This window comes from Anomaloglossus baeobatrachus, chromosome 6 (genome assembly GCF_048569485.1).
Source record: "Anomaloglossus baeobatrachus isolate aAnoBae1 chromosome 6, aAnoBae1.hap1, whole genome shotgun sequence".
Taxonomy (NCBI): Eukaryota; Metazoa; Chordata; class Amphibia; order Anura; family Aromobatidae; genus Anomaloglossus; species Anomaloglossus baeobatrachus.
This window is the reverse complement of record NC_134358.1, coordinates 467332502-467350843: the sequence shown is the minus strand read 5'-3', so window position 1 is coordinate 467350843 and position 18342 is coordinate 467332502. Positions and strand designations below refer to the sequence as shown.

The following is an 18342-nucleotide window of genomic DNA, read 5'->3' as shown; positions in this document are numbered from 1 at the left end:
TATGGCTTGCGAGATATGAACCATTTTTTACTGGAGTCGTTCTGTCTGGCTATTTCCATAGCCTTGCTAACTAGCTAGCAGCTCCTACTACAGGGTGACGGCAGGGAGTCATCCTGTGTCCATTGTCCTAAAGCCACCTAATTTCCATATCACAGGACATGGCCATGGATTTGTTGCTAAACCAGTTGTGTGAAGGGAAGGGGGTAGTGACACCAGGAGAGGGCTTCCTGACATGACTTGAATGTCATGATTTATCGTCATATCTCCGGATTTACCTCACAAACCACTATGAAAGAATATGTAAACAAAAGTTTATGAAAGGGTCAGATTCATACTACTTCCTTGCTTGTAGCTATTTGACTTTTCTTTTGTTAAAAAAAAAAAGATGGGGGGTCTCCGTCCTTGCCTCAATTTTCCGTGAATTAAACAAAATTAGGGTAAGTGTTATGGGGGTTGATGGCTTGGGAAGGATGATATGTACAAACCCAAGCGCAACCCGGGGTCCACCATGCGAAGGATGGAATGTAGCTGCTAAGAGCCCAGAGAGCAGAAAGGACAACAGCAGATAAAGTAAGACAAGGGTATAAAAGCGCACTGGGGTCAGTGTTGATTGCACACTGACTAGAAAAGCAGCACACCGGAGGTCCTGCTATAAATAATAAAGCCCGGGCCGACAGACCGCTAAACAGCTCTGTCGCCCATATAATAATAAGAAAATAAGCACAGGTCACTTAGAACACTTAATCAGCGCTAACACCACTAATAACAGAAAAGTAACGGAAATTCAAGTGACCTGCCTATATACGATGCTAGCACGCTTAACCAGCGCAGACACCGATACTGAGACGCAATATTCAAGTGGCCTGCCTATATGCGGTGATTAGCACGCTTAGCCAGCGCAAACATCACTACAAAGACTCACTATTCCAGCGATGTGCCTGACACCCTCACACCGTAGGGCAATTAAAGAATGAGCGCCATCCTGGTGTCGGCGGCATCCATATATAACCTAAGCACCGCCTCCTCAACTCCCGATCAAATTAGTATAGTTGATGTCCAACAGCCAATCCGGAGACGCCACGTCACTGGTGACCCTGACATCCAAGAGCCAAATGCCATGTCATCGGTAACGCTGACATCCAACGGCCAATCGGGATGCCATGTCACGCGCCTGTACATTGGCTCGTTTTCAGCACTTAGACTCTGGTAGTTGTACATACACTATTAAGACAGCGGAGGAATGAGGCCCACACTGTAAAAGGCGCCGAGGCAGAGCAGCAGCCACAGAGTGAGCCTCTGGCAAGGAAGAGACTGTGGGGACCCTGACTCTGACCCGAAGTGGGGGTCGCATTCCGACTGTTTACCGTAACAGTAAGTTTACTTGACCATTTCCATTTATCCCCGACCTATATAATTAGTATACAGGGCTAAATGTTTTTTTTTCAAATTTTATCTGATATTTTGAAACGCATCTGGGACAGTGATGTATGGAAGATAACGTTTTAAAACTCTGAAGGCCTTTTTGAAAATCTTGTCAAGCCTTTTGGATTAACCTATGCACCAGCAGTGTTTCAAAACTTTATGAATTATATATTTTCTGATTGTATTGGAAGGTTTATCATAGTTGTTGAGGTGAGACTTCAAAGGGTCTCTTTAAGGTCTGACTGCTGAATGTCGTGTGCACTCAAGAAGAATAACAGACTATAAATCTGGTTATTGAGCTTCCTTTCATAACAAGCGCCAAAGAAATTCTACTCGTTTATTGTTAACAAAACTTTTATAGTTCTAGGGAAGAAAAGGGTGTAAACAAAATATAGTCCAATCAAATATCGCAAGTCGGGCTTGGGGCATGTAGCAATTTGCATAGTTTCTACTGCATTGGTTGTTCCAAACTTTGGGTGTTTTCAATCTCCTTATCACCTTAGGCATTGTCCATGATGCAGGTGCCATCTTTGAGTTACATGTGCTGGCATTTTGTATTAAGGAAAATCACTGAATATATTTTTATATATAATATATATATATATGTGTTAGTAGAAAGCAAAAGCATTCATAAATGTGTATGTTAGGCTACATCAACTAAACTACATATCTGGGTCTGTGAAATGGCTAAACTAAAGGCTGCTTTACACTGTACGACCGATTGTGCGATTTCACAATCGATCGTACCCACCCCCGTCCTTTTTGCGTCACGGGCAAATCACTGCCCGTGGCGCACAAAGTCGGTAACCCCCCCGTCACATGTACTTACCTCTCGTGCGACCACGCTGTGGGCGGCGAACGTCCAGTTCCTGGAGTGGGAGGGACGTTCGGCGTCACAACGACGTCACACGGCCGCCGGCCAATAGAAGCAGAGGGGCGGAGATGAGCAGGATGTAAACATCCCGCCCACCTCCTTCCTTCCACATAGAGCCGGCGGCTGATGCGGGAGGCAGCTACGCGATGTTCATCGCTCCCGTGGTGTCACACGGAGCGACGTGTGATGCCACGGGAACGATGAACAACTGTCGCCCGACTTCAGGACCGATATTATGGAACCTAGCGACCAGTACACGACTCACGATTTGTGAGCGATACTGCTTCGCTAGGAGGTGTCACACAGGCCGGCATCGCCAGCGATGCCGGATGTGCGTCACAAAAACTGTGACCCCCGACGATCTATCGCACGATAGATTGTCTGGTGTAAAGCAGCCTTAAGTATTTCAGGTTACTCAATTCTTACCCTCAACATAGCCTATCTGGACGATATTCTAATTTTTTTTTCTCCTGATCTGGAATTAAACTATGAACAAGTTCGTTTTGTCTTACGAAAGCTTAGTAAAACTTGTTTGTTCGCCAAGTTGTAAAAATGTACTTTTTTTGTTCAAGCTATCTGGTTCCTGGAATTCATCGTATCTGCAGAAGGGTTTAAGATGGTTCCTGGGAAGTTACAGACCATAATTTATTGGGTTCAACCTCTGAACTCTAAAGCATTGCAATGGTTTTTAGGATTCCCCAATTACTACAGAAAATTTGTTATGGGTTTTCCTGAGATCGTCAAATTTCTCATTGATCTCACACTTAAGGTATCGGATTTTAGGGTTTGGTCACCAGATACTGTTGGGGCCTTTTAATGAATTGAAAAAGTGTTTTATTTCCGCTGCAGTTCTTATCCAATCCGATCTCCATAAGCCGTTCATTGTGGAGGTGGATGCTTCTGAAATCTGTGTATGGGCTATGTTGTCTCAGGGTCCCAAAAAATTAACCAAACTTGCAGCCTGTCTTGCTAAATTCTACTAAAAGGGGGGCTGAAAGCCCGTACTTACGAAGCGCTCACTGATATCCTAATCAGGCACGAATACTAATATTCTTTATAGCAAGATACTATTTATTTTAATAGCACATGAATATATATATAGTCAATGGTACATAGGCATAAGAACTATAGTCATAGAAACTTATACAATAACAGAAATATGCATCAACATTACCGTTATGTTGTAGCAATCCTTTCACATCGGAGGGAACTCGAGTTAAGATAAGGAATCAACATGGCATCTTGGCATGGCATCACAGGAACAGTGCGTACGTACACTTCAATGTCCTGGAAGGTATTTCCCTACCTTAAGCGAGTTCGGTGTATATTTTATAGGAAAATATTGTAGGTTGTGTCTAAATGGTCACCAGCATATGACAGCTGAGTCATGTTCATGTAACTTGACCACAAAATGTTGTAGGTAACGGCAGCTTCCTGCACATTTCCAGCACATCCTGTCAGTTGACAACTGGCTGACCACAGTTTGACCAGTATTAGTGAAATATTGCAATGAGCCGTAAATTTCATCCTTAAAACTGTCTTTAAGCTAACCACAAGTTTCCTGTAAGTGGAACTGTAAATGTTACTTCCTTATTATCTAAAACTGCTTCAAGACATGTATTCCTTGGCATTAGTGAAATATTATCCAAAGGACATCTTCTTTGATACTGAATTATTGATGGATCAAATAATATCTGGGATCACTCCTATCTTATGATTATGATCCCTATCTAATAGTCATTCAAACTTCAGTCATATCACATTGGTATCACAATCGGTCCTTGATCCCAGGGATTATTTTCCATCATCAGTATTCCACTAGAAGAAGATCACTCGGAATATACCATACCATGACCAAGAAATATTGTTTGCCACAAATTTTGTTTTCTTGGTTTGTTTAGATAAACGTTGAATCACAAATATAATCAGTTTCACTACTATGTATAGTATATTAAAACTAAAAGCAATATTATCTGAAAAGCTCCCTTGAATATCATGTGTTTTGGCATTTGCTCGATATTCAAAGGAATCATTACACATTACATTTCCCGATATGTTACTAGAAGTTTCACTAGTCCCATTTATGAACATATTGGCATAAGGCCATAACATATCATGAATTGTCCTTTCCACTAAGCTGGGTTTAAAAGCATCTACAGTATTTATAGCTGTCCCAAAACTTATTTTTATATTCCCCATAGGGATGAATCCCAGGTTAGTCAGTCCAGTCTTATATCTTAGTACCCAAATTCCTCCCTTAAAAGCCAGATATTGCAAATTGGTGACTGTTGCATTCAAATTTCCTTGCCACCATGGAAGATTGATCCATCCCACTATGGAAATGGGTACTGTAGTATTCTATAGATGAACACATCGAGTGTCTTTATCAGCAAGATGATCAGAACAACTTTTCTACTTTAAGATTTCCTCCATCGATACCGGGACATCCAGATAAGGGATACTGGTGGCTGTAACCGGAGAATGTGTACAGAGCCAGCAATCTGTGTGTTGAAAATGTGATTGTGCATCAGAAATTCATTCGCCACAGGTTCCTCCTGATGTAGACTTGTCCATCCAACGACCAGAGAGGCAAACATCAAACACAGGAATTTCTCCATCTCATCACTATCGAGCTCTTCCCAGTAGCCGATACCATGGATTCCGCTTATTTACCACACCTTCTGCAAATAAAGATACACTATTATTCCTGTAAATAACATTTTTCTTGTGGGACATATTCCCACTTCCCCACTCCTGGTCTCATTATCAGGAGAGTACGATCTTTTCTGACCACTATTACCTCTGCCTCTGAGGGCGGTCCTTGGAGGTTTTGAATCCATATTTTTGCTTCTACATTTGTAATATTAGAGGATCCAAAACCTTTAGTACCCCGTATTGTTAATTCTGCCGGGGCAGTTCCTTCTCTTATTTCAGACAAGTTTATTGGAATTATTAACATCTGAGCCACCTTCTGCTGTTTCATCAATATCAAAGGTTAATTTCCCAAATTTAGCATCAGTACCTTGATTTCTCCCTGATGATCTGCCTCTATTACCCCTCCCACCACTATGGCTCCTTTTAACGCTAAGCTAGAACGAGTGGCTATTTGACCATAATGATCCTTTGGTGTATGGCAACCCAATCCTGTTGAAATTGGTTTTACCTTACCTGGGGGTACCACGACAGTTTCCAATGTACTGAGGTCTAAACCTGCTGAATAAGGCGTCGCTCTTTCTGGTGTGCCCAAACAGCTGTACCTTGCCTTGTCAACTGTTGGACTGACTTGTCTGATGGCTGCTGCTTTATCTGCTTCTGAATTACACAAACGTTCAAGTGAGTTAGTAGGGACATGAGCATCGACATGAAATACAGTGGTCTTGGTAGATTGAATAATCCCTTCAATGTCTTGCCACACTTCCCTGACCATCTCAAACACATTTTGCTGTTCCTCTCCCCATTGGAACTCATATTTTTTACTCGTTACTTTGTACAAATGAGCCAACATTTGTCCCAAATGAGGGATATGTTGTCTCCAAAAATCAAACAATCCAATATAAGACTGAGTCTCCTGTTTGGATTTAGGGACCGGAAAATTAATAATTTTCTGTCTGGCATTGGGCAAGATCTCTCTGTGCCCCTTGTTCCACTGAATCCCTAGAAATGTTACCACCTGAGACGGTCCTTGAACCTTGGCATCACTGATTTCCCATCCTTTACTCCACATATGAGCAACCAGTTTTGTCAATTGATCTTTCACACTTTGCTCATCTTGTCCTTGTATCATTATATCATTGATATAATGTGAGATCTGCATTTCCTTATGACAAGACATAACCCCAAAGGAGAATTTTCCTTCGGTTAGATTAAGAGTCATCCATTTTAGGATATCAATTCCCAAAATATATTCTGGTATAGGTACTACCAGCACCGTATACTGCTTGATAGGTAAATTACCTATCTCCAAAGCTACCTGTGTCTGAACCCTGGTGATCACTTGACCACCTAGTCCAGCAATTTTTACTCGAGGTCCTTTTATTTTTTCTGGGTTTCCATGAATTAAAGTAGCCTCCGCCCCCGTGTCAATCAAAGCTGGGACTCTTTGAATATTTCCCCCTTTCCAATGTATGCTAAGATTGATGTAGGGACGTTCGTCCCTGTTTATCAATAGGGGGGCTTGGCTGGCTACCTATGGTAAATCACTTCCTTCTGAACTTTCATTTACATAGACTTCAGTCTGTGCATTAGCCCTTCCTTCCGTGACCTTTGTGGCCACGGCTGCAGCCAGTTCTTCCAATGGATAAACTGACTGAAAATCTTCCCAAGACACTTTCTTTGGGGGGTTTTCCCCTTTTCCTTCTGATTTCTTTACCTTGGGGGTTTTTGAACCCCCTTCCACATTTGTAGTGGTCACTTTCTTTGCAGATAGAACTTTCTGTTTGTACAACTTCCATAATTCTCCTGTCTCCTTTCCATCAATCCTTTCCTTATTGATCCCGGCTTTAAGCAAAGCCTGGAACATGTCTTTTCGAGGCACCCATGGGGCCTCCCCTACTGATTTCTCTTTCCAATCAGGATTGTTTGGCTTACTGTTACCAACATGGCCTCCAGGGGATGGTTTATCCCACTGTCCCATATCCTGTAACTCCTTCATCCTCCCTAGAACTACACCGATTGATTCTCCAGTCAGCGCTACAGTTAAGGTTAAAATAACTGTTTTATATGCTGGAGGAGCATGTTTAACCAGCCTATTACTTATGCTGGCTGTCAATGGGTACTGGAGATAATCATCATCCAGTCCCAAAAGAGGAAGAGCATTCCTCATTGCTTCTTCCTTCAGCCTTTCCATACCATCTTTTAAGGTATACCAAGGTTTATCATTGATAGGAAAGTCTGCTTCTGATGGATATTTGTCCAGAAAAGCATGGGCTAAGATCATGATTAAGTTTTGAGTACCATGCTCATTATGATCAACAAAATAATTTTTTATTGATCTCTGAATTTCTGGGTCACGAGACATGGTGACAAATTTTGCCACGTCTCCAGCGTCAAAGTGCACTTCACCTCCTCCGAGATCGTGCACCCTGACCAACCAGGGAATTTCTCCTTCTCCTGGTTTTTGTCTAAACTGTGTTAAAATGCTATCAACTTCTCCCTGAGAGTAATCTTCAATGGTTACTCGATTTTTTACATGAGGAATCGTTTTCTCATTTGTGATGGCATTACCATCTTCGTCATATTGCAGATTCCCCTGACCATCCCGGACATGTTCCCGGATGATCTCATTCTCTGTCCTCTCTAGGCGACCCCTTACTGGGTTAGCCTGAATCTTCCCTTTATGGCAATCCTCCTCATCAGATGATGAAGATGAATCCCACACATCCCCATCCCAAGTATCGGGATCCCAGTTTATAGAAGCTGAGGCGATACTTTTATGCACTTTGGTTTTATTTACTTTTCCTCTTCTTCTTTTCTTGTACTTATTTTGAGCAATTTTTATGGCAGCTTTTTGTGCCACATTCTGATAATGTTCCAATTTATCCTTCAACAGTCGGGTATTACATTCCATAACTGTTTTCAGGCAACCTAATTCTATCATCTTTTGTTCCACCTGGGAACTTTTCTTCTGCATCTTTAGCTTACGCTCATGCATTACACTATATGCACTTGCCAAAATCCAGATGCGCCGTCCTAAAGACACTACATCACCTGTTTTCACAGGGACACTACCGAATACATTCACAACATCAGTAGCTTCACTACCCATAAGCTTGTCCTGCCATTGTTTGTGCCGTGCTAAAGACACTACATCACCTGTTTTCACAGGGACACTACCGAATACATTCACAACATCAGTAGCTTCACTACCCATAAGCTTGTCCTGCCATTGTTTGTGCCGTGCTAAAGACACTACATCACCTGTTTTCACAGGGACACTACCGAATACATTCACATCAGTAGCTTCACTACCCATAAGCTTGTCCTGCCATTGTTCTGCCAATTCACAAGACACTACATCACCTGTTTTCACAGGGGCACCACTGAGTACATTCACAACATCAGTAGCTTCACAACCCTTAAGCTTGTCCTGCCATCGTTTGTGCCGTGCTAAAGACACTACATCACCTGTTTTCACAGGGACACTACCGAATACATTCACATCAGTAGCTTCACTACCCTTAAGCTTGTCCTGCCATTGTTCTGCCAATCCACAATTGACCAATTCATGTGCTATAAGATTGTAGGGAGCCTCAGTCCAGCCGGGGATCTCCACAACAACCTCCTTAACATTATCCTTACGTTTTCTGAACATTTTGACACTATGCAAAAAGATTGAAAAATATCTGGAATTTTGCCAAATATATGTTTTTAACTTCTAAATTACAAAAATTCGTTTAATTACTTCTTATAGAAGTAATCCTGCCGACTACGCCAATTTATGTCTTGCTAAATTCTACTAAAAGGGGGGCTGAAAGCCCGTACTTACGAAGCGCTCACTGATATCCTAATCAGGCACGAATACTAATATTCTTTATAGCAAGATACTATTTATTTTAATAGCACATGAATATATATATAGTCAATGGTACATAGGCATAAGAACTATAGTCATAGAAACTTATACAATAACAGAAATATGCATCAACATTACCGTTATGTTGTAGCAATCCTTTCACATCGGAGGGAACTCGAGTTAAGATAAGGAATCAACATGGCATCTTGGCATGGCATCACAGGAACAGTGCGTACGTACACTTCAATGTCCTGGAAGGTATTTCCCTACCTTAAGCGAGTTCGGTGTATATTTTATAGGAAAATATTGTAGGTTGTGTCTAAATGGTCACCAGCATATGACAGCTGAGTCATGTTCATGTAACTTGACCACAAAATGTTGTAGGTAACGGCAGCTTCCTGCACATTTCCAGCACATCCTGTCAGTTGACAACTGGCTGACCACAGTTTGACCAGTATTAGTGAAATATTGCAATGAGCCGTAAATTTCATCCTTAAAACTGTCTTTAAGCTAACCACAAGTTTCCTGTAAGTGGAACTGTAAATGTTACTTCCTTATTATCTAAAACTGCTTCAAGACATGTATTCCTTGGCATTAGTGAAATATTATCCAAAGGACATCTTCTTTGATACTGAATTATTGATGGATCAAATAATATCTGGGATCACTCCTATCTTATGATTATGATCCCTATCTAATAGTCATTCAAACTTCAGTCATATCACATTGGTATCACACAGCCATATGCCTTTTTCTCTAGGAAATGTCGGTCTACTGAGAGAAATTTTGATCTTAGGAATTGTGAATTGCTTGCTGTCAAATTTTTAGCTTTTGAAGAATGAAGGCATTTTTTTGGAGGAAGATATTCATCAAATCACTGCTGTAACAGATCGTAGAAATTTAGTTTTATATTGAATCTGCCAGTCTTCATGTGACTCTAGTCACTACACAAGCAAGTAATGAGGCAGTATAGTCAAACGTGCCTATGTAACAATAACCGGATAGGCCATTTATATGGATACACCTACTGTAAATAAAACGTGAATGGTTGGTGATATAAACTTCCTGTTTGTGGCTCATTAGTATATGGGAGTGGGGAAACTTTTCTAGATGAGTGGTGACCATGGCGGCTATTTTGAAATCGGCTATTATTTTGGATCCAACTTTATTTTTTCCAATTGGAAGAGGGTCATGTAACACATCAAACTTATTGAGAATTTCACAAGAAAAACAATCGTGTGCTTGGTTTTAACGTAAATTTTATTAATTCATTAGTTATTTACAATTGTATGACCACTTATGAAATGTGTTCAAAGTGCTGCCCATTGTGTTGGCTTGTCAATGCAACCCTCTTCTCCCATTCAACACACTGATAGCAGCACTGCAGAAGAAATGCTAGCACAGGCTTCCAGTAACCGTTGTTTCAGATGCTGCACATCTTGTATCTTCACAGCATAGACAATTACCTTCAGAAGACCCTCAAAGATAAAAGTCTAAGGGGGTCAGATTGGGAGACCTTGGTGGTCATTCAACTGGCCCACGATGACCAATCACTTTCCAGGACACTCTTCATGTAGGAATGCTCAGACCTGACACCCTAATGTGGTGGTGCATTTTTTTTTGTGAAATTCTCAATAAATTTGATATGTTACATGACCCTCTTCCCATTGGGAAAAAAAAGTTCGATCTAAAATGGCCAACTTCAAAATGGCCGCCATGGTCACCACCCATCTTGAAAAGTTTCCTCCCTCCCATATACTAATTAGCCATAAACAGGAAGTTGATATCATCATCCATTCCCATTTTATTTAGGTGCATCCATATAAATGGTCCACACTGTTTATTCAGTGTTACTTATCTTCCACCTCTCCAGCCCTGGATCCCTGCTGTTGCTCCAACTTTGTTTAAAGGTTGCAGTGATGGCAACGTGTCTATACATACATGTCTATACGTGTCTATAGCCCTGACCTCCCAGCACAGCAGGACATCTCCCACAATTAGAGAGTCCTGCTGCATCCTGGACAGTTGGGAGATATGCAGGTTATGTATTGAATTTCCATCTAGATTAGCAGTCCCCAAACTTTTTATATTGAGATCCACATTAAACCCTGAGAGTTGATTGTGAACTGTATCCAGCCCACCCCCTCATCTTCCACAGTGGTGAAATTTGGAACCTACCATGACAGGTGTAATGATAACCAAAGATTCCTCACAAAAGCAAACTGAGACTTTTATGCCTCTGAAGCAAGCTATCTAATCAGATGTCTGGAAGATGGAACCAACCTCTCTGATATGTGTTTATCATGATTGATTAGATGTAGAAACTTGGCACTCAAGATAAGTGTGTCTTATTGAGAAGAACTTGTAGGACCAACACAAGCACAGACGTTTCGGTCAAAGACCTTCATCAGTGTGCATGCAGGGGGTTCTCAGAAGGTATAGCAACTGGCATAGTCATGTATGATTAACTGACAGAGAGAAGAGAATGGAATTTCAGAAACAGTGTGCTATACACAATCCAATTTCTGGTAACCCATCCCAGCGTCTTTGCTGCAAGGCATAAAATTTCTCTATAATAGGCAACGGACTGCAAATTGGAAGGAAATGCGACCCCAAGTTGTAAGCAATTTGTTTACGTTATTCAGACGTTCCACATTTTAGTTTTCATTTTATTGGTCATTTCCCACAAAACCTACAGAAGAATGCGGTCTTACTGCTCCCATCCCCCGACAATATGTTGAAACTATATTTTGTGTGTAGGACAAAGAGCTGTCCCCTCGTTCTGTCTTATTTCCCCTGCCGCTGGAGATGATGACTTGACAACAGACAAAAGTGAGTGACACTTTTCAGATTTTTGAATAAAGTCTATTTATCTCATTATTTTTGAAGTGAGATCAAGTTTGAAATTACAGTGACCATTTAAGAAAAATGATGAGCACAGAGTATGACTCACACCGTACTTGTGCACTAGCACAAAGGCCTAACATGGTTCTTTTGTGCTGTAAGTTTGAATTTTCTATATAATGAAAAATTTTCAAGAAATATGTCACTTTTGTAAGTATCACGTAAGATGAAGGAGATTGCCAGCCTCTTGTGGTCAGAAAAGCAAGAAGACTTGTAATAACTGATAAATTACACTGAATTGCAGTACATTCACAAAAATGGACGAGTTGAATGATATAATGGAAATTGTATAGTACTTCTTTAGACCATGGTGACATTTTACATGTGGTTAGTGGACTTCTGAGTAAAGTTAAGTAATAAAATAATTTTTTAGCAGCAATTACATAAAAGTACCTATTTAGTTTGTTCCATGAACAAAAAATGTTTCCTCATGTCAAATAAATTACACCTATTTCTGAGAAACCAATAATTCCAAGTTAACTTCTGCATTAGTTTTAGAAAAATAGAGATAAGAGATAAGCTAGGTGTAGCATGTCAATGTAGGTAAAAAGGTCGGCTTGAATACAGCAAAACGCCTCTATCACAAACCGCTTGTGAGTGCAGGAGGCTGTACAGAGTCACATGGGGCCTCAATGTTTACGGTGTTCCGTGTGGCAGATACTTTTCACTAGAAGCAATTTGATATACATCATACAGTGAGAGAGAGAGCACCTGTGAACAGCAGTGTTCAATTCTTTCTACAGATTTTCAGGGGGATTTAGGTCTGGACTGTAAGGCGTCTTTCACACATCAGTCTTTTGCCATCAGGCGCAATCTGGCGAATTGGGAAAAAAACGGATTCGGCGCCCAATCCGTTTTTTTTTTTTTCATAGATTTGTATTAGCGCCAGATTGCGACGCATGGCCTCACGTTTAATCCGTCGTACGACGGATTTGGCAAAAATTGTCTGTGCGGGCATCGGAAGCAACGTCCAAAGGAAGGTTTTTGGGACTGGCAAAAAAAACGGAAGGTGACGGATCCGGCGCCGTCCATCTTTATTTTACAATGGAAGCCTATGGATACTGGATCCGTCATCATCCATCAAATGACGGAATCAGTCGACGGACCCCGTTTTTTGTTTCTGGGCATGCCCAAACGTTGTGTAAATTCACTTCTGTTCACAAAAAAAGTTCTCTCTCTTTCTCTCCTCTCCTCTCTTTCTCTCTTTCCTCCATAGCAATTAACCTTTGGCCTGAAGGGAAAAAAATGAGACAGATACGTTTTTTTTTTTATCGGATCCGTCACATCAGTTTTACCACAATCTGCGAATGATCCGTCGAATCAGGCACAAACCGGATTGTGCCTGCTGGCAATAAACTGATGTGTGAAAGAGGACTAAGTGAGCTATTCAAACACCTGAATATGCTTTGATCTAAACCTTTCTGTTGTAGCTCCAGCAGTATGTTTAGGATTGTTGGCCTACTGAAAAGTGAACCAATGCCACAGTCTCGTTTTTTTGCAGCCATTAACAGGTTTTCCCCGAGGATTGCCCTGTATATAGCTCTATCCGTCTACCCATCAACTCTGACCAACTTCCCTGTTCCTGCTGAAGAAAAGCATCCCCACATCATGGTGCTGTCGCCACCATATTTTATAGTGAGTATGGTGTTTTCAAGATGTGCAATGTTAGTTTTCCGCCACACACAGTGTTTTGCATTTAGCACAGAACATTCTACTTTAGTCTCATCTGACTATAGCACCTTCTTCCCCATGCTAGCTGTGTTCCATACATGGATTTTTGAAAACTGCAAATGGGCCTTCTCACTGGCGGACACAGACAGAAGCGGAGCCCTGTGCAAGAACAGTACATGGGCCCTTTTCAGCCCAAGAGCTCATCAAAATGCACAATTCTACCTGCTTTAGAGATAGAAATGGGCCCCCTACCTCTTGGGCCCCTGTACAGCCGCACAGGCTGCACCAATGATATGTCCACCACTTGGCCTTCTTATGGCGTGATTGAAAAAATGACTTTCTTCTTGCCAGTCTTTCATAAAGGCCAGATTTATGGAGTATACAAATAAAGCTGGAGTCACACTAGCGTATGACTCTTGCTAGGATCGCATCGCACTGCCTGGACCGGCCTTTGACTCTCCTGACCCAAGCGTGTCAGCTTCATGTATTTCTATGCAGCTGACTCTTTTGGGTTAGGAGAACAGATGTTCAGTCCGAACAGTGCAATGCGATTCCCGCTCACGTCATACATTAGTGTGATTCCAGCCTAATAGTTGTCTTGTTAGATTCTCTCAGATCTCTGCAGCTCTTTCAAAGAGACAATAGGCCTCTTGGCTGCTTTTAAAATTATTGTTCTCCTGACTTGTGATGTCAGTTTAGGTGGACAGCCATGTCTTGGTAGGTTTGCAGTTGTGCCACACTCCTTCCATTTTTGGATGATGATCAATGCTCCATTAGATGTTCAGAGCTTGGGCAATGTTTTTATAACCTAACCCTGCTTTACTCTCATCCACAACCTTATCCCTGATGGGTTTGGTGTGTGCCTTGGTTTTCATGATGCTATTTTATCTCTAATGTTCTCAAGAAACATCTGAGGCCTTCACAGAACAGTTGTAGTTATATTGAGAATAAATTACACACAGGTGTAGTCAATTTACTAATTGCTTACCTTCTGGAGGAAATTGGTCACTCAGGATTTTATATAAGGGTATCAAACTACAGGGGACTTTATACAAATGTACATCACAATATTTAGAAAACAATTTATAATTTTCTATACACTTCACAACTTCTTGTTACGTTGGGTTAGTATAGCACATAAAATATCAATAATAAACCATAGTGGTAAAAATTATGGAAAGAGTCACAGGGTATGAATATTTCTTTGAGACAAAAAAAACTGGTCTGGATCTGGTTGATGAAACAGATCCATCTGTATTAAAATAGTTTTTGCTCTTATTTCATTCCCACTGCTCTCCTGTATATTCCATTTATTTTGTAAATCGGCCACATTGTTGTATACCTACAGGTCTTTTTATTTAGTGCACCCAATATGCTAATATGCATGATCTTTACCAATGGGGTAATTATAGAGAACAGCCCAGAGAATCTTTCTGTTCAATGCCGACTTGTTGACAATAAAAATCAGCATTTTGGGGGCACTAAAAATATGGCTTATATACAGCACCACAGTGGCTCAGTGGATTGCACTAGGGGTCATGGGTTTCAATCCCACCAAGGACAACATCAGCATGGCGTTTGTATGTTCTCCTTCTGTTTTTTGTGGGTTTCTTCTGGGTACTGTTTGTGAATTTAGATTGTGAGGCCTCATGGGGACAGTGATGATAATGGCTCCTAGGTGCTGTTGAATTAAGTAATATAAGTGAGTAAAATAATTATATCTGGAACATTTAAATTTTAAAATGTTTAAAGCAAAAAAAGCAGAATATTAAAGCGATCAACAAAAATAAAATAAAAGCAAAAATTGTCTACATTTGCCTTGCTAAGAGGTTCTCTTTCAAGGCATATTCCCAAATGAGGAAAGTTCTCTTATCCCTAGTATAAGAAACAATTTACTGATTGCTGGAAGTCCTAATCCCTGGAATCCAAAAACTATTCCTCTTGATCCCAAGAATGTTGATCCCAGTGTTGAATGGATCGAAGATATTCATGCTTGACCTCAGTTAAATTCATTGTTTATTGTATAGCCAAAGAAAACTAATTACAGCGCTTGTCTCTGTCCACAATTCATAGACATTTAATGATAAGGAGGTCGATCATGCACACTACCAATCCATTCAAGAAAGGACTCTGTAGAGCCTGTTTATATGGATCTAGAAACCAATTTTGTGAATCCCCATTTACTACTTTCACTCTTTAGGACCAGTGCACTGGCATGTCTTCACAGCACGTGCCAGTGTCACGAATGTGTGACGGCCGATTGACCATCCACTAGAAGTGAGTGTTAGATAATCCCAGAGATTGGCAGCACCTGTTGTTATCTGACAGTTCCCTTTTTCTGCAGCAAGGGACTCTAGGACCCTGGGAAACTTGTCTGTTTTTCCTTTCAGTTGCCAGCCTCTGACTTCCTTTATAAACTTCACTCTGGGAGAATTTGGGTGTGGTTTATAGTTTGTTCCTTGCTGAGCCCTGGAAAGGTCGTCTTCTGTATCTCCAGACTTCTGTGGTTGCTGCAGCTCAGATAAGTGTTGTCTTTTGCTACAGTCATATGAAAACGTTTGGGCACCTCTATTAATGTTAACCTTTTTTCTTTATAACAATTTGGGTTTTTGCAACAGCTATTTCAGTTTCATATATCTAATAACTGATGGACTGAGTAATATTTCTGGATTGAAATGAGGTTTATTGTACTAACAGAAAATGTGCAATCCGCATTTAAATAAAATTTGACCGGTGCAAAAGTATGGGCACCTCAACATAAAAGTTACATTAATATTTTGTAGATCTTCCTTTTGCAAAAAATAACAGCCTTCAGTCGCTTCCTGTAGGTTTTAATCAGTTCCTGGATGAAGGTATATTTGACCATTCCTGTTTACAAAACAATTCCAGTTCAGTTAAGTTTAATGGTCGCCGAGCATGGACAGCACGCTTCAAATCATCCCACAGATTTTCAATGATATTCAGGTCTGGGGACTGGGATGGCCATTCCAGAACATTGTAATTGTTCCTCTGCATGAATGCCTGAGTAGATTTGGAGCGGTGTTTTGGATCATTGTCTTGCTGAAATATCCATCCCCTGCGTAACTTCAGCTTCGTCACTGATTCTTGCACATTATTGTCAAGAATCTGCTGATACTGAGTTGAATCCATGTGACCCTCAACTTTAACAAGATTCCCGGTGCCGGCATTGGCCACACAGCCCCAAAGCATGATGGAACCTCCACCAAATTTTACTGTGGGTAGCAAGTGCTTTTCTTGGAATTCCGTGTTTTTTTTGCCTCCATGCATAACGCCTTTTTGTATGACCAAACAACTCAATCTTTGTTTCATCAGTCCACAGGACCTTCTTCCAAAATGTAAGTGGCTTATCCAAATGTGCTTTTGCATACCTCAGGCGACTCTGTTTGTGGCGTGCTTGCAGAAACGGCTTCTTTCTAATCACTCTCCCATACAGCTTCTCCTTGTGCAACGTGCGCTGTATTGTTGACCGATGCACATTGACACCATCTGCAGCAAGATGATGCTGCAGGTCTTTGGAGGTGGTCTGTGGATTGTCCTTGACTGTTCTCACCATTCTTCTTCTCTGCCTTTCTGATATTTTTCTTGGCCTGCCACTTCTGGGCTTAACAAGAACTGTACCTGTGTTCTTCCATTTCCTTACTATGTTCATCACAGTGGAAACTGACAGTTTAAATCTCTGAGACAACTTTTTGTATCCTTCCCCTGAACAACTATGTTGAATAATCTTTGTTTTCAGATCATTTGAGAGTTGTTTTGAGGAGCCCATGATGCCACTCTTCATAGGACATTCAAATAGAACAACTTGCAAGTGGCCACCTTAAATACCTTTTCTCATGATTGGATACACCTGCCTATGAAGTTCAAAGCTCAATAAGGTTACAAAACCAAATTAGTGCTTTAGTAATTCAGTAAAAAGTAGTTAGGAGTGTTCAAATCAAGAAATTGATAAGGGTGCCCATACTTTTGCACTGGTCAAATTTTGTTTAAAGGCAGATTGCACATTTTCTGTTCGTACAATAAACCTTATTTCAATCCAGAGATATTACTCAGTCCATCAGTTATTAGATATATGAAACTGAAATAGCTGTTGCAAAAACCCAAATTGTTATAAAGAAAAAAGGTTAAAATTAATAGGGGTGCCCAAACTTTTTCATCTGACTGTATCTACCAGGGTTCTGGTGATTGCTGCTGTGTTTTCCCTGTATTGTTCCCTTGTGTCTTCCTTTAGTGATAGTGTTGTCGAGCTTATACCGTCTATCATTACTTAGGGCCCAGATCAGGGTTTTCCTAGGGTTGAGGTGTTTCTGCTTGGTGACAGGCGTGGAACCTGTATAGCGTTGGTGAAGGCAATGAGGGGGAGCTGCAGGTTGTTATCAGGGGTCACCACTCCCCCCCCCCCGCCCCTCCTTGTGATAGGGCATTCCTTTCCCCTTCCTTTTGTGTTGTCCTATAGCTTCTATCCCCAGCTGTGACAGCCAGGTTCATTACCAGGGTTCATATTTTAATAAATTTACCTTACAAAAAAGCAATGCAAGTTTTGTTGATGCTTTTTTTCTGTGTTTAATAATTTTGGTTAATTTATTTTTCTAGGTATCAATTGTTTTATCTGAGAGATGGGTATCAAAGCAGTAATCCATGTTTTCTACTGCTGTTATATCATACAAGTTGCCTTTACAATACACTACTACACTGCCGCTGTGTATGAGCACCATGCTATACTGAACCACAACTCCACAGCTCAGTCCAGTCGAACATTTGCCTTGGAGTTTATGTCCCAAAACCTAGATATTTATGAGCAGCAGGTTGTTGCTGCTGCTAAAATGGTAAGTAACTGGTCGTTATAGACAATTATTGTATAACCTGATGCTATGTGAACATTACTCACTGTTGTAAGGTACTTTGCAGGTCTAATTTTGTTTTTCATGTCTATAACAGTTGT

The 18342-nt window shown here is 40.9% G+C and overlaps 2 protein-coding genes across 2 annotated transcripts in view; one reads left to right on the top strand and one right to left on the bottom strand.

The window, feature by feature from the left end:
* Positions 1 to 18342, top strand: part of BTD (biotinidase) — a 93827-nt gene that overhangs the window by 57924 nt on the left and 17561 nt on the right. Inside the window, exon 2 of the mRNA XM_075315313.1 lies at positions 17994 to 18226. Within this exon, the coding sequence (XP_075171428.1) occupies positions 18017 to 18226 (210 nt within the window). The 5' untranslated portion in view covers positions 17994 to 18016. The remainder of the gene's footprint in view (positions 1 to 17993; positions 18227 to 18342) is intronic.
* LOC142244451 (uncharacterized) lies at positions 3350 to 6143 on the bottom strand. Its single transcript, XM_075316674.1, has 2 exons — positions 5465 to 6143; positions 3350 to 4977 (listed from the first exon to the last, which is right to left on the bottom strand). Exons 1-2 carry the CDS (start codon positions 6126 to 6128, stop codon positions 4922 to 4924), a joined length of 720 nt encoding a protein of 239 aa, XP_075172789.1. The 5' UTR covers positions 6129 to 6143; the 3' UTR covers positions 3350 to 4921.

Coding starts and splice junctions, on each gene's coding strand:
- LOC142244451 (XM_075316674.1), bottom strand. CDS start 6,128: ATGTCTTGTCATAAGGAAATGCAGATCTCACATTATATCAATGATATA. Junction 4,978..5,464: donor AACTGTCGTGGTACCCCCAG/GTAAGGTAAAAC, acceptor CTTTATTTGCAG/AAGGTGTGGTAAATAAGCGG.